The 14,298-nt window shown below is 34.9% G+C and overlaps 1 protein-coding gene across 2 annotated transcripts in view; it reads right to left on the bottom strand.

The window, feature by feature from the left end:
• The window catches only part of SASS6 (SAS-6 centriolar assembly protein), a 53,086-nt gene that overhangs the window by 38,341 nt on the left and 447 nt on the right, over positions 1 to 14,298 (bottom strand). For both annotated transcript variants that reach the window (XM_082384289.1, XM_082384290.1), the window contains exons 2-7: positions 8,255 to 8,315; positions 6,465 to 6,544; positions 5,955 to 6,059; positions 3,041 to 3,212; positions 2,306 to 2,371; positions 1,120 to 1,239 (exon numbers count right to left, since the gene is read on the bottom strand). In XM_082384289.1, the coding sequence (XP_082240415.1) occupies positions 1,120 to 1,239; positions 2,306 to 2,371; positions 3,041 to 3,212; positions 5,955 to 6,059; positions 6,465 to 6,544; positions 8,255 to 8,315 (604 nt within the window). The remainder of the gene's footprint in view (positions 1 to 1,119; positions 1,240 to 2,305; positions 2,372 to 3,040; positions 3,213 to 5,954; positions 6,060 to 6,464; positions 6,545 to 8,254; positions 8,316 to 14,298) is intronic.

The raw sequence follows: 14,298 nt of genomic DNA, 5'->3' as shown, positions 1-14,298 counted from the left end.
GAACAGGCAAAACCTGTTTTGAAGTGATGGGCTTCCTGTGGGAGTATGAAATGGATTGGGAAGGCACACAAGGAAACCTTTTAAAGGGGTGGTACAATTTTCTGAATCTTAATTTGGGTGAAAGTACACATAAACTGTTATCAAGCAGTACCCTTAAAAGCAAACATTTAGTAAGGTGCAAAAAGCAAAAATAGAATTTTATATTAAAGAATAATTTAACATTAATTAAAGAAATTAATATGATATAAAAGGTATAAAATACTGTAAATCCACACTACAAAGCAGTAGAAAATGAGAGTCGCACAGAGAAAGCAAAAGATATTAAAAGAAATAATCCACAGAAGAAATTAAAATGGCCAAAAGTCATATTAAAAGATACTTATCTTCACTAAAAATCTAAGAAGTATAAATTAAAATTAATACTAATATAATACCTATCAGGTAGCAGATATTAAGAAGGTTAATAGTATCAGGAATATGGGGAAGTAAGTATGATCATACACTGTCTTTGGGATTCCATTTGCTACAACATTTTTGGGTGGCGAATTTGCAATATCTGTTAATATTTTATATGGGTATATTGCAATCTCACTTCTAGGAATAAAAATGTTCACTGCAATATTATTTGCAATAACCAAGATTTGAAGCATTTAAATGTCCATCAGTTAGTAAGTACTTAAATAATTTATGTTATGTCCCAAGTAATGAATACTACTCAGCCACTTCTGAACTGATAAAAAAAAAAACGATATCTACGATATCAAGTTAGGTGAAAAAAAACGTTACAATCAATATATCCAGGAGGACCTCGTTAGCTTAGAAAAAAACCAAAACTCAGATACGTGTGTACATATCTCCCAATTTACATATTTCTAAATTTATAAATATAAACAATTATTTATAAATTGTATATTATTTACATATATAAAGTCTGGAAAAACAAATATCAAAATGTTTATAAATTATCTCTGGGTAGCAAGATTTTTAAGGAGAGACTTAATTTTTATATACTTCCGCACTGTTTGAAAATTTTAAAGCAAGCATGTATTACTTTCATAATTAACAAAATAACTAACAGCAATAACAAAATATTTTTCCAGTTTTTTTTAACATTCATACCTGCAAAGCTTTTTCCTTCTCATTCGTCAGTTCCTGGGAATGCTTATTTGACAATGTTGCTGTGTGTGATGCCCATTCGTTCCGTAACTTATCTAATTCTTGGATTTTTTCTGATAATGTCTGCAGTAGAGTTCAGTATGAAATATTAAAATTCTTGAATATGTTATTAGATTGGAACATGAAAATATTTGTGAAGTATATTAAAGGAGATGGAATCACAGCTTTTTAAGACATACTCAAAGTCTTTTCTTACACAGATTTTTCTGTATTTAAAGAAACCAAGATTAGAATAAAAGCAATTTTAGAGTTAAAATGGTCCACAGTTTAACAATCACTAACCTTTTAGTTAAATCTGGCTCTTCGCCTCTCAATCCTCTCCTCTGGCATTAAGAAAAAAAGAAACCCAGGGTAGACCAAGTCATAAGTAGTACAGATGACCTTAAACAACACAGGTTTGAAATGCACAGGTACGCTTATACTCAGATTTTTTTTCAAGAAATACATACTACAATACTACACAACCCACGGTTAGTTGAATCTGATGATGTGGAACCATAGATACGGAGGGCTGACTATAAACTTATGCAAGAATTTTCAACTGTGCAGGGGGCCGGTGTCCCTAACCCGCGTGTTGTTCAAGGGTCAACTGTAGTTTACTTATACACCTAAAACCAAGTAACACAGGTTCCCAAGATGGGTCATGTGGTGCAGGACTATTTTCTACCTGAAGCCATGCAGCTTATCAGATACTTTGGTCCTCAATTTCAAGGAGTAGCTATGACTGAAATGATGATAAGCCTATCAGAGGAATTAATTCTAAACTTAACAGAAGGAAGGAAGGGAAAGATTTAGAAGACAGGAACTGAAAAGCCATTTAGACAAGAGGAATAAGGTGAATTAAAGAGGAGCAGAACTAACATATGACAGATACTATATATTATTTAATGAAGACTTGGAGAGAATGTGTCATATACTGGGGATAACAGAAATGTTTGGATAGAATAAACTATCAAGAAGAAAAAGCATCAGATTTAGACAACTGGTAGGGGAAGGGTGGCAAAAAGGAGGGGGAATTCAATGGCAGTGTGCTTTGAAAAAAAATACACAAAAGCCTAGATTTGATTCAAGAAGCAATTCAGAGCCTATGCTTGGATGACTTACAAAGACAAAATGAAATTTGAATTACCTTTTGTGTGAAATTCAGTTGCCTGGTAACGTCATCTAGTGATTGTGTCAATGATAATTTTTCTTCCTATTTATAAAAATAAAATTATGCAGCTTACAATTTAATTTAATCATCTGTAGCTGTGCTACTCAAAGTGCAGAAAAGTAAGCATCAGTACCACCCTGGGAGTTTGTCAGAAATACAGAATCTCAGGCTCCACCTCAAACCTTCTGAGTTAGAATCTGCACGAGCAAGATCCCTAGAAGATTTGCCTAACCCTTAAATCTTGAGATGCACCAATCCATAGTATTTGACTAAAAAGACTTTCTGAAAACTCTTACAAGGCATCCCAATGTTGTTTCCTTGTGCCACATACCTTATATAGTTATAGAGCACTTTCTAATCTTCAAGACACTTTCATATATTTTATCTCATTTAAGATAGCCTAGAAAGGGTACATATTTCCATACATATCTACCAGCTGATGAAACCAAGACACCAAGAGTTTAAGTGACTGCTCAAGGTCACAGAAAATTAGTAAAAATCCTGGGACCTAAGTTTCTCAATTCCTGGTCCAGTTCTATCCTGTTGTACCTTGACTAAAACAATAAAGTCAGTACATGCTATAAAAATTTCCTGGACATCTTTAAAAGAACTTTATTCAGAAAACAAAATCTAATAGCAATATAGCTTTTCAGTGGTTTATCAGAGAGCTTTGGGACTTATTTAAAAGACTAACTTAAATTTAAATCTTACCTTGCTACATTTCAAACAGTCTGCTAGAAACTTCTTTATTTCCACATCATTTCCAGGTAACAGTTTTAATGAAAGGTGTGTAAGATGCTTAAAAGGATTTGTCTCTACCACATTTAAAAAAGCAGGTGAGCTATCCAAAATAGCTTCTGGAGAAACTAACTGTAGCAAAAACCTTTGAAAAGAAAGTGTCACATAACACATTCATGAGACAGTGAAACTCTCCCATTGAATCATGAGCTCTATTGGATCATCAATGATTAAAAGGATCAGAAAAGGGAGCATAGTGGAATCATAGGAGCCAATATGAAAGGACTCCCAATGGTAAAACTGGATTAATTAGTGTAAACAGTAAAACACGGAGATTTATCTATTGATTGAAAACAATGAATATATAAATGTCCATGAGTTCACAATGAGAAACAGATGAGCAGAGAGAGAAAACAAAACACTAAAAACAAAAACAAATCAAAAACCCATTGAAACCACAAAAGTAACTAGAGTAACAACTCCTTACTCTGAAAACTGACAATTTAAAAGTAAGAATTGAGCATTTATCCTTTCCTGTATGAATTTTCAGAGTAATCAAATAGCTCTAATTGATAAAGGAAAGTTCTTCTTTATAGAAGAATTATATCTAATAAATATAGGAAGAATGATGGAATTGGACAAGCATAATTTTATAGTTGCTAATGAAATAATTAATTCAAACAAGAATCATCAATTGATGAAATTTATACATAAAAGGTTTGCAAGCTTTACAAGGAAAGGATCAGGTGTTACACTAAACAAATACAGATATATGTGCACACAAAATCTTATTATTCCCTTTTTCCAAGTTCATTACAAAAACATATACCTGAACACTAACAACAAAACTATCAAAAAGAGGAACTAAGGAAACAATCCCATTTACAATTGCACCAAAAGGAATAAAATTTCTAGGAATAAACCTACCTAAAGAGATAAAAGACCTGTATTCAGAAAACTGTAAGACGAGACACTGATGAAAGAAATTGAAGACGATACAAACAGATGGAAAGATATGCCATGTTCATGGACTGAAAGAACCAATACTGTTAAAATGACCATACTACCCAAGGCAATCTACAGATTCAATGTAATCCCTATCCAAATACCAAGGGCACTTTTCACAGAACTAGAACAAAAAAATTTTTTAATTTATATGGAAACACAAAAGACCCTGAATAGGCAAAACAATCTTGAGAAAGAAGAACACAGCTGGAGGAATCATACTTCCTGACTTCAGACCATACTACAAAGCTACAGTAGTCAAGACAGTAGTATTGGCACCAAAACAGACACATAGATCAATGGAACAGAACAGAGAGCCCAGAAATAAACCCACACACTTATGGTTAATTAATCTACAACAAAGGAGGCAAGAATATACAATGGGGAAAGACAGTCTCTTCAATAAGTAGTGCTGGAAAAACTGGACAGCTACATGTAAAAGAACAAAACAGAAAATTCTGTAACAACATATAAAAAATTAAAACTCAGAATGGATTAAAGACCTAAATGTAAGGCTGAAAACCATAAAACTCCTAGAAGAGAACACAGGCAGAACACTTTCTGACATAAATTGTAGCAACATTTAGATCTATCTCCTAAAAGAAAAGGAAATAAAAGCAAAAATAAACAAATGGGACCTAATTAAATTTAAAAAGCTTTTGCATAACATAAGAAAACCATCAACAAAACAAAAAGACAACCTACTGAATGGGAGAAAATATTTGCAAATGTTATGACCAATGAAGGGCTAATATCCAAAATACATAAACAGCTTATATAACTTAATATCGAAAAAACAAACAACCTGACTAAAAAATGGGCAGAAGACCTGAACAGACATTTTTTCAAAGACATACTGATGGCCAACAAGAACATGAAAAGATGCTCAACATGGCTAATCATCAGGTAAATGCAAATCAAAACCACAATGAGATATTACCTCACACCTGTCAGAACGGCTATCATCAAAAAGAACACAAATAACAAATGTTGACGAGCATGTGGAGAAAAGGGAACCCTCCTACACTGTTGGTGGGAATGTAAATTAGTGCAGCCACTGTGGAAAACAGTAGCGAAGTGTCTCAAAAAACTAAAAACAGAACTACCTTATGACCCAGCAATTCCATTCCTGGGTACATATCCAAATCAAACAAAAACACTAATTCTAAAAGATACACGTACCCCAATGTTCATAGCAGCATTATTTACAATTGCCAAGATATGGAAGCAACCTAAGTGTCCATCAACAGATGAATGGATCAAGAAGATGTGGTATATATACACAATAGAGTACAAAAAAGAATGAAATTTGCCATTCACAACAACATGGATAGACCTAGAGGGTATTATGCTAAGTGAAATAAGTCAGGAACGACAAATACTGTAGGATATCACTTATATGAGGAATCTAAAAAATACAACAAACTAGTGAATATAACAAAAAAGAAACACACAGAGATATAGAGAACAAACTAGTGGTTACCAGTAGGTAGAGGGAAGGGGGAGGGGCAATATAGGGGTAGAGGATTAAGAGGTACAAACTGCTATGTATAAAATAAATAAGCTACAAGGATATATTGCACAACCCAGGGAATATAGCCAATATTTTATAATAACTATAAATGGAATATAACCTTTGGAAAAAATATACATTTGATGCTGTTAAATATTTCAGGTAACTTTAATGGCTTTGCCAAAACGTGAAAATTAAGGGGCAAATATTTCTGATTTTATAAATTTGAGATTTATGAACCTCTCACCACAGCTTTGAAAATAGACAGAGGTACTTATAATATATAGAATATTTTGCCATCAACTTGTCTTACAAAGAAGAGTCTGTCTTGAGGGAAGTTTAATGATATAGTGCTCTTCTGAGACTTACCTTGGAATTTCTTTGGCATGTTCTTGAGTACACTGCTGAAGGAGATCTATGAATTTTTGTGGGAAAGCTGAGAAGTCTATCAGAAGACCTTGTTGCAATTTTAAACTATGCAGAAGACAGGAAAACAATTTTTTTTAGAATTTTAATTACTGTATTTAATTACAAATAACATCCTGAAAGACTATTCTTTTATTTACTGAACACCCATTATAATCAAGAATTAAGCTAAGGAACTTTGATTTTTATAGAGCTTATTCAATGGAGGGAAAAGGTCAATAAATCTAGCTAAAGCTCCAAACTTCTGAGCTGTTAAGCAAAATGCTGATAATCTATGAAATATTTATTTTCAAAAACAGCCTGAATAATTATAGTATAAATAGTCCAATGTTCCCAAAATGCCCAAATGTTTCTAATAGGTATGTGTTTCAAAGAGGATAGTACCGATACATTCATAAAACTTAAAAACTTACTTATTCCTAGATCAAAGAACAGAAAAATAAATATAGTTACCTCTGAAAATCTTCCTCTGATATAACAAGGTTATACAGAAAAAATGGATCAGTATCATCAGTCAGACGGATAACTAAATCCTAAAAGAAAGATTGTTATTTTTAATGTTTTCAGTAGATTTGGCTTTTAGAGTAATTTCTTCCTTCTTGGACGTGAAATCATCTAGTATTATCAACGTATCGCTGTTATAGTTCAGACAGCTCTGTCTTCTGGTGCTGCTGGGTTTTCATTGGTCTTTGGAGACTTTAGCATCTTAAATAGGGGTAAATATTCTGCTCCTTGAAAGCCACATAGGGTGGAAGGTGGGAAGGAAAGGGGTCTATAAAAGCTAATTAAATGCTAGGAGTTGAAAGTTGAAGAATATATCATTCTATCAGAGGCTTAAGAAAGTTTAGACCCAGCCCTTGCTGCACTATGATACCATAACAAAAGTATTCTTTACCACTGATCATATCATACTCAATTATACTTTCAGTTTCCCTCAAGTTAATTGTCTGGTATTTCCAAAGTGGTAAATACATCAGCAGAAATGACAAACAATCATCTACCCTAGATAAGAAAGGAACATTTGTCTCTCAGGCAGAGGACAGGGGTATCAGGTGACAGGCTGCCAGGGCTTCTTCCTAAGAGCCTATTCTCTCCCACTCTAAGTGGCCACTGATGTGGAACCCCATCTGTTTTCAGTTTCAAATGAAGTGAATACCTTTCATAAAGACCATTTTATCACAGCAGCTAAAGCTCACAGAAAAGTACACAGAAATTATGTATTTCAGAGCACAATGGCACAAGGAAAACAGGACTAGCAAGATGATGGGCTAATAGCGGTTAAGATTAAGTTTCTACTTAGAAAGAAAATCTACTTGTGGCTACTGAGGAACCGCTAGGGTCCTAGAAAAATCTAAACCACTTTTATGAGTAGAGCTGGAAAATGAAGAGGTACAGCAGGCATAGGAATAACATGTAAGAAGTATAATATATAATCTCTACCCTGGAAAATTAGCAACCTAGGTGTTTGCTCTGCTTCAGAAGGCGCTGTTCTTAAAGCAGCTTCTATTTAAGTATTTCTTGAAATCCACCCCAAGATGCTATAAAAAACTGAAGCTGCTACTAACACCATTAGATCCTTGAATATGTATAGGGAAAGCTATGACACAGAGAAAACAGATGTATTTCTTAGCTCTCCATTCTATATCCTCATTTCTGTTAATGACTCATACTTTTAAATCAGCTTAGACTGATGCTCTAAACACCTCTCTTCAAAAGGCAAAAAGATTCAAAAATATCTCTCTGCAGTGCTTCAATTCATTCTGTTCTCACATTTACATGAAATGCTAATTCTACAGGGTAGCAATATGTATTCTACCAACTTAAAAAAGTGTAATGGGGGAATTCCCTGGAGGTCCAGTGGTTAGGACTCTGAGCTTCCACTGCAAGGGGCACGGGCACAGGTTTGATCCCTGGTGGGGTTCTATCCCTGGTCCGGGAACTAAGATCTGGCAAACCACAAGGGGTGGCCAAAAAAAAGTGCAATGGGGCAAACCTAAGGAGACTGTTGTCCCAATCCCCAATTCTTGCATGCTTTAGAAATATATGATATAATAATCTCTCAGTTGTTGTCTTAGTAGATTCTACCACCCCAGATCTGCAAGTTATAAGATGGCCCAAAATTAAAAAGCAAGATGATATAACAAAGATCTCACATTCTTAAAGAACAAAAATAATTATAATGTACAGAATTACCATATCTCAAAAAAAGAAAAATATTTATTTCAAAAGAAATAAATACCAACCTTTCTGTGAACTGGATTAGAAACTGATTGTAGTTCAATGCTCAGTCTAATACTCACTCTCCTGTATGAAAAGATATGCCCAACAATCAGAAACAGTCACATGAAATGAATTATTACTACCATTTGTATAGCTAACATTTTCCATCTTAAGCCACAGGATCCTCCACAAGCTGTCCCTAACTTATGAACAGATGTTTGGAAAGCACGCTGGATCTGAAGTTTAAATTCCTATTTTTCTACAAGTAAGCAATCAGGTTTTTAACCTGAGGATAAATTTTTCTCTCCTGTAAAAAGAGGTTGTTGTGAGGATTAAATGAGATAAATGATGTGGAATGCCTACTGTTAGCCTGGTATACAACCTTACTGGGGTGATTCTCAAATAACATCTATTGAAAGACAAACCATCAGTTTTAGAACAATTTTTCACATTAAAAAATACCACCTGATGGAGTTAGAGTCTGTCATACAGAGTGAAGTAAGTCAGAAAGAGAAAAACAAATACAGTATGCTAACACATATATATGGAATCTAAGGAAAAAAAAAAAAAAAGGCCATGAAGAACCTAGTGGCAAGACGGGAATAAAGACACAGACCTACTAAAGAATGGACTTGAGGATATGGGGAGGGGGAAGGGTGAGATGTGACAGGGTGAGAGAGTGTCATGGACATATATACACTACCAAATGTAAAATAGATAGCTAGTGGGAAGCAGCCGCATAGCACAGGGAGATCAGCTCGGTGTTTTGTGACCACCTAGAGGGGTGGGATGGGGAGGGTGGGAGGGAGGGAGATGCAAGAGGGAAGAGATATGGGAACATATGTATATGTATAACTGATTCACCTTGTTATAAAGCAGAAACTAACACACCATTGTAAAGCAATTATACTTCAATAAAGATGTTAAAAAAAAAAAAAAAATACCACCTGATCTGTGCTAATTTCAAACCCTTGTTTTATGCATCACCTCACCTCAGCTTTCCCGTTAAGCAGCCATACTGTGTTTTCTAAATGTGTGACTCTGTTCTGTTTTGTAATTCAGTTCATGTGTAGCAATTTTTACATTCCCTCTATAAGTGATATCTTAAAAAAAAAAAAAAAAAAAATACCACCTGAAATGACCAAATTGATTTATGAGAGATTTCATTTGAAAATTTTAAAGTGTGAATAATATTAAAATACCTTAATGTTTACAACAAAGGAAATAAGAAAATGTGTTCGCTTCCCTTATGCACACACACAAAAAATTTTTTTCAGATTCACAAACTACATCTGATCAATAGACTCTCTATGCAATATATCCACAGAAGTATTGTCAACAAGTTTATTATCTATCTAATCCCAGAGTAAATCTAAACCCTAAAGGGAAAAAACCATAGCTTTACACATTCTGTACTGCATCTTAGAAAACCCAGTATTGAACAGAGGCATATAAATAAAGGTGCTCATAAACATTAATTAAGCTGAGCAAAAATGTTTAAATAATTCAGGAAACAAAGGGGAAATGGTGAAAAATCATCTCTGCACAAGTGGTTCTCAAACTATTCTGCTAGAATTAAATAACAATGGTCTTTCCCTGATGTGAAGGGAAAATAAACTAACAAATTGAATTTGTTCAGTTTTAAGTTATTCTTTTAAAGATGTTTTAAATTTTTTCCACATTCTACTACTTCTACAGAAGTACAGAGTAACTGAGTGTTGATGGAAAAACTTGGTAATAGTTGACTAAGGCTAGATTCAATTGTTTAGTTTTTTTTATGCTCTGACTTGTAATTTATATTGGTTAAATACATGTCATTTTAGTTAAATTTCTTATTAAACATATGACTGGATATTAAACCTTAGTTCACATGATGAGGTTACCATAACTTGTACATTATCTAAAAAGCAACAAGCAGCGCTGGTAAACACCACAAAGATAGGAAGAATTACCTTTAAAACAAGAGAATGTTTTGTTTTTATCTTCCTAGTATCTAAAGCAATGTATGTGAAACAGATTAAACTCCTACTCCAATTCCACTTAAATTAAGTGTTCTTGGCGGGGGGGGGGGGGGGGGGGGGGGGGGGACACGACACCTTTCAATTCCCTCATTTATAAAAAAAAAGTGGACTGAGTTAGGTTTGTGAGGACCTTTTCAGCTCTACAATGTCATTATGCTTCGTTTTCATCTTCTGAAGTTTTTTCTAGTACATACTGCCATAGTGATATGACACTGTGGTTGATAACTTTACACTTTTAAAAGTGTGTCATACTTGATAAATTTGTAAAAAAATTCAGGAAGCATCCATTAAATAAAGTGTTCTCTACATAACACTGGAAGTTTTATTACTATGATAAATTTCCAATCCTATTAATGATTTTGTTGCATATATTCCAAAAGCCTATATGCATTAGATGCTGGGGGGAAAAAGAGGAGGAGAAGCCCATTGATTAAAACTATTCCCCACGTTTATTTCAAAAACCTCCAGAGAAATATCTTGTAGAAAAGCGTGAGCTTTCAGAGGACCTGAAATCACACATCTTATTTCCTCCACTGTAATGGTTAATGTCATAGGAACAATACAAAATGAAGTTTAAAAAACAATTTAAAAAATGCTATTTTTCAAAATAAATGTCACATTCTGAACAATGCATAAATCTGCATAACATCCTCCCTCTCAGTTAGATTCAGCAGAACTGGATTCTAGCCCACCTCTGCCACATAGTAGCTGTGACCTTAAACTCTCAATTCAAACAAAAGCTACTCTAAGCCAGGTACTATGCTGGGTGCTAGGGATACAAACAGAAATAAACATGGTCCATGTCCTCAAATTGAGATCAGATTAAATGACTTTACCCTAGGTTTGCTTCTGATTGTATTTTAAAGCTTCAATAGAGAGGAGAGAATGGTTACTAGCACTTACCGATTCATTCACTACTAAGTGCCTGCTGGACACTTTGCTTATATCGTCTTGTTTAACAATAATGTCAAGTAAACATTATCTCTGCCTTACAAAGGAAGAAGCTGAGATGCACAGAATTACAAATTTGGTTAAGGTCACACTGCAGAGCCCAAATGAGAACTCAGATTTTTCACCTACACCATGCTAATAAATGATTAAGGACAATTAATTTCAACTTAGGCAACTCTGAAAAGGTCCCTATAGCGAAAGAATTTAAGACAGACCTAGAAAGTTATGAAAGAAAAAGCATTTGAGGTATCAGGAAGAGCCAGAGTAAAGTTATGATATTGAGAGAGTATCAGGTACACTCAGAGGATAACAAGTAGTCCTGTGTGACTAATATATTGGAGAGAGGAGCTTAGGGAAAACAAAAAAATGAAAAAGCAGGTTGGTGTTAAACCGTGGGCTTCAAAATTTTGCATCACTTTCCTCCAGACAGAGTTCTCTGAGCACTACTACTATCTTCAACTGAAGTCCCTTTTACTCTATGACTTTAATTCATTTACATTACTTCATGCATTAATCATACTTTAATAATAGCTAATGTTTACTGAATGCTCATTAAGTTCCAGGCACTGTTCTAAACACTTTATACGTATTAACTTATTTAATACATGCTCATAATAATCCCACAGGCAGGTACTTTTATTTTTATCAATTTAAAGATGAGGCACAGAGAAGTTAAGAAAAATTGTACAAAAGCAAGTATTAAGTGGTAGAACTGGAATTTAAACCCAGACAGGGACTTCCCTGGTGGTCCAGTGGTTAAGAATCCGCCTTCCAATGCAGGGGACATGGGTTAGATCCCTGGTCAGGGAACTAAGATCCCACATGCCGCGGGGCAACGGAGCCCACACGCCACAACTAGAGAGCCCACATGCTGCAACTATAGAGCCCACGCGCCACAACTAGACAGCCCGTGTGCCGCAACCAAGACCCAACGTAGCCAAAAAATAAATTTAAAAAAAAATAAAATAAAATAAACCCAGACAATGTGGCTCCATAGCCTGAACTCTATTTTTTTTAATGTACAAAACAGAGGGATTATATATTCTTTTTTTAAATTGAACTATAGTTAATTTACAATGTTGTGTTAATTTCTGCTGTACAGCAAAGTGATTCAGTTATAAATATATATTTTTTCATATTCTTTTCCATTACGGTTTATCATGGGATAGTGAATATGGTTCCCTGTGCTATATAGTAAGACCTTGTTGTTTATCAGAGCCTGAACTCTTAACCTATGCTATGCTGCCTCTCAAAAGAAGATTTTTTTGTTTCCCCTGTTAAAGTGTGAGTTCCTTGAGGGATAGAATGAAAATTGTTTTTTTGCTGTTGCTGTTGTTGGAGGAAGGTGGTGAGGAGGAAGGGAGCTTCTCAGCACCTAGGACAGTGCCTGGTACACAGTAGGAATTCATAAATATTTGTTGAGCTGAACTGGCCTTGAATGCTTTTAACTAAAGAGTCTGGATTGTTTTTCCTATAAGTCAAGGGTCAGCAAACTTTAGCTGTAAAAGGCCAAATAGTAAATATTTTAGGCTTTGCAGGCTATAAGGTCTGTCACATTTATTCATTTCTGCCCTTATACCACAAAAGCAGCAAAAGACAATTCCTAAACAAATGAGAATGGCTAAATTTAATAAAACTTTATTTACAAAAAAAGGTAGTGGGCTATCTGGCCCACGGGCTCTAGTTTTCTGACCCCTGCTATAGGTGATACAAATATACGAAAAGTTTCTAAACAGAAAGACTAAAAAGGCTGAAACTGTGTTTTAAGAAGATAACTGTGATGACAAGGTAGTGAAATGGAGAAGAGCTAGGAGCTTCAACATTGAGATCAGGAATTATGCCCTCCCTTTCTCTTATCTTTCTGTAATCATTCTAGAACACAGCTGTCCAATAGAGTTACAATGGAGCCACAAATATAAGGCACGTATGTAATATTTAATTTTCTAGAAGCCACATTAAAAAATTAAAAGAAACAGATAAATCAATTTTAATATTAACCCTATATACCATTATTGTCACCTTAACACATAATCAATATAAAAACTGAAATATTTTACATTCCTTTTTTCTCCTAGTAAGTCTTTAAAGTCCAACGTGCATCTTACTCTTACATCAGTTCAGCTTAGCTCCATTTCAAATGTCCAACAACCACAGTGGCTCCCATGCTGGGCAGCACAAAAGAATGACCAACTAACCGATAGATCTCCATTTACAGCTGCTGGTCTTGGTACCGTCTCCTTGCCTGGCCTGCCAATTGATTCGGAATCGGATTCTGCACTATATACTACTTTCACATTACTGGCAGCTTAATACAGCAGTGTCTTCGTTTTTCATATGTCACATTTCCACACCATTTAGTCTTCCCACACATTTTCACACGTGATCCTCCTAACAACCAACCATGTAGGTAGGCCTGCTCTATCAGTTTTACAAAGGAGAAAACTTACAGTTCAGAGAAGTTAAAACAGCTGACACTCAGTGGTGGAACTGAGACGAAATTGAAATCTCCTGACTTCCAGCCAGATCTATTTAAGCCTCAACAGCACCACCTCTTTAGTCAGTTGTAATTTCGCATTTACCTGTGAGACTGGCCTTTATTTCCTCCCCAACTGGACTGTGAATTCCACGAACACAAGGACTTTTTCCTGACCACTGTATCCCCAGGGCCCAGCAGGGCGTTTTGCAAGTATGCAATATTTGTTGAATGAAAAAATGAATGGATGAACTTGTAGTTTTCCCCAACTGTCTTTAGTCTATTAAACGTAATCTATTTTTAGTAACTAATGTGAAAAAAAAGGCAATATACCATAAAGTTGATTTTTTTTTTTTAAGTCGAAGCTTAAACTTACTTCCAATATAATTCAAAGAAGAGAGAGAAAAAAAAAAGGCTGGGAGCCAAGGCCTGAGTTCTAGTGCCCGCCCTGCTGTAAACTCGTGAGCCCTCGAGTAAATAAAGTTCTCTGGGCCAGAGTTCTTACCTGTCAAAAAGAGAGAAAGGGGCTACACTGTCCACGAGAATGTTCAGTGATAAAGTTTTTTTTTGTTTTTGTTTTTTTTAGCCTGATGCGGGTCAGCGTCCCATTCTTCACACCCTT

This window comes from Balaenoptera borealis (genome assembly GCF_965194805.1).
Source record: "Balaenoptera borealis genome assembly, chromosome: 1".
In the NCBI taxonomy this organism is placed as follows: Eukaryota; Metazoa; Chordata; class Mammalia; order Artiodactyla; family Balaenopteridae; genus Balaenoptera; species Balaenoptera borealis.
Note: the sequence above shows the minus strand (reverse complement) of the source record. Positions and strands in the feature narration are given on the sequence as shown.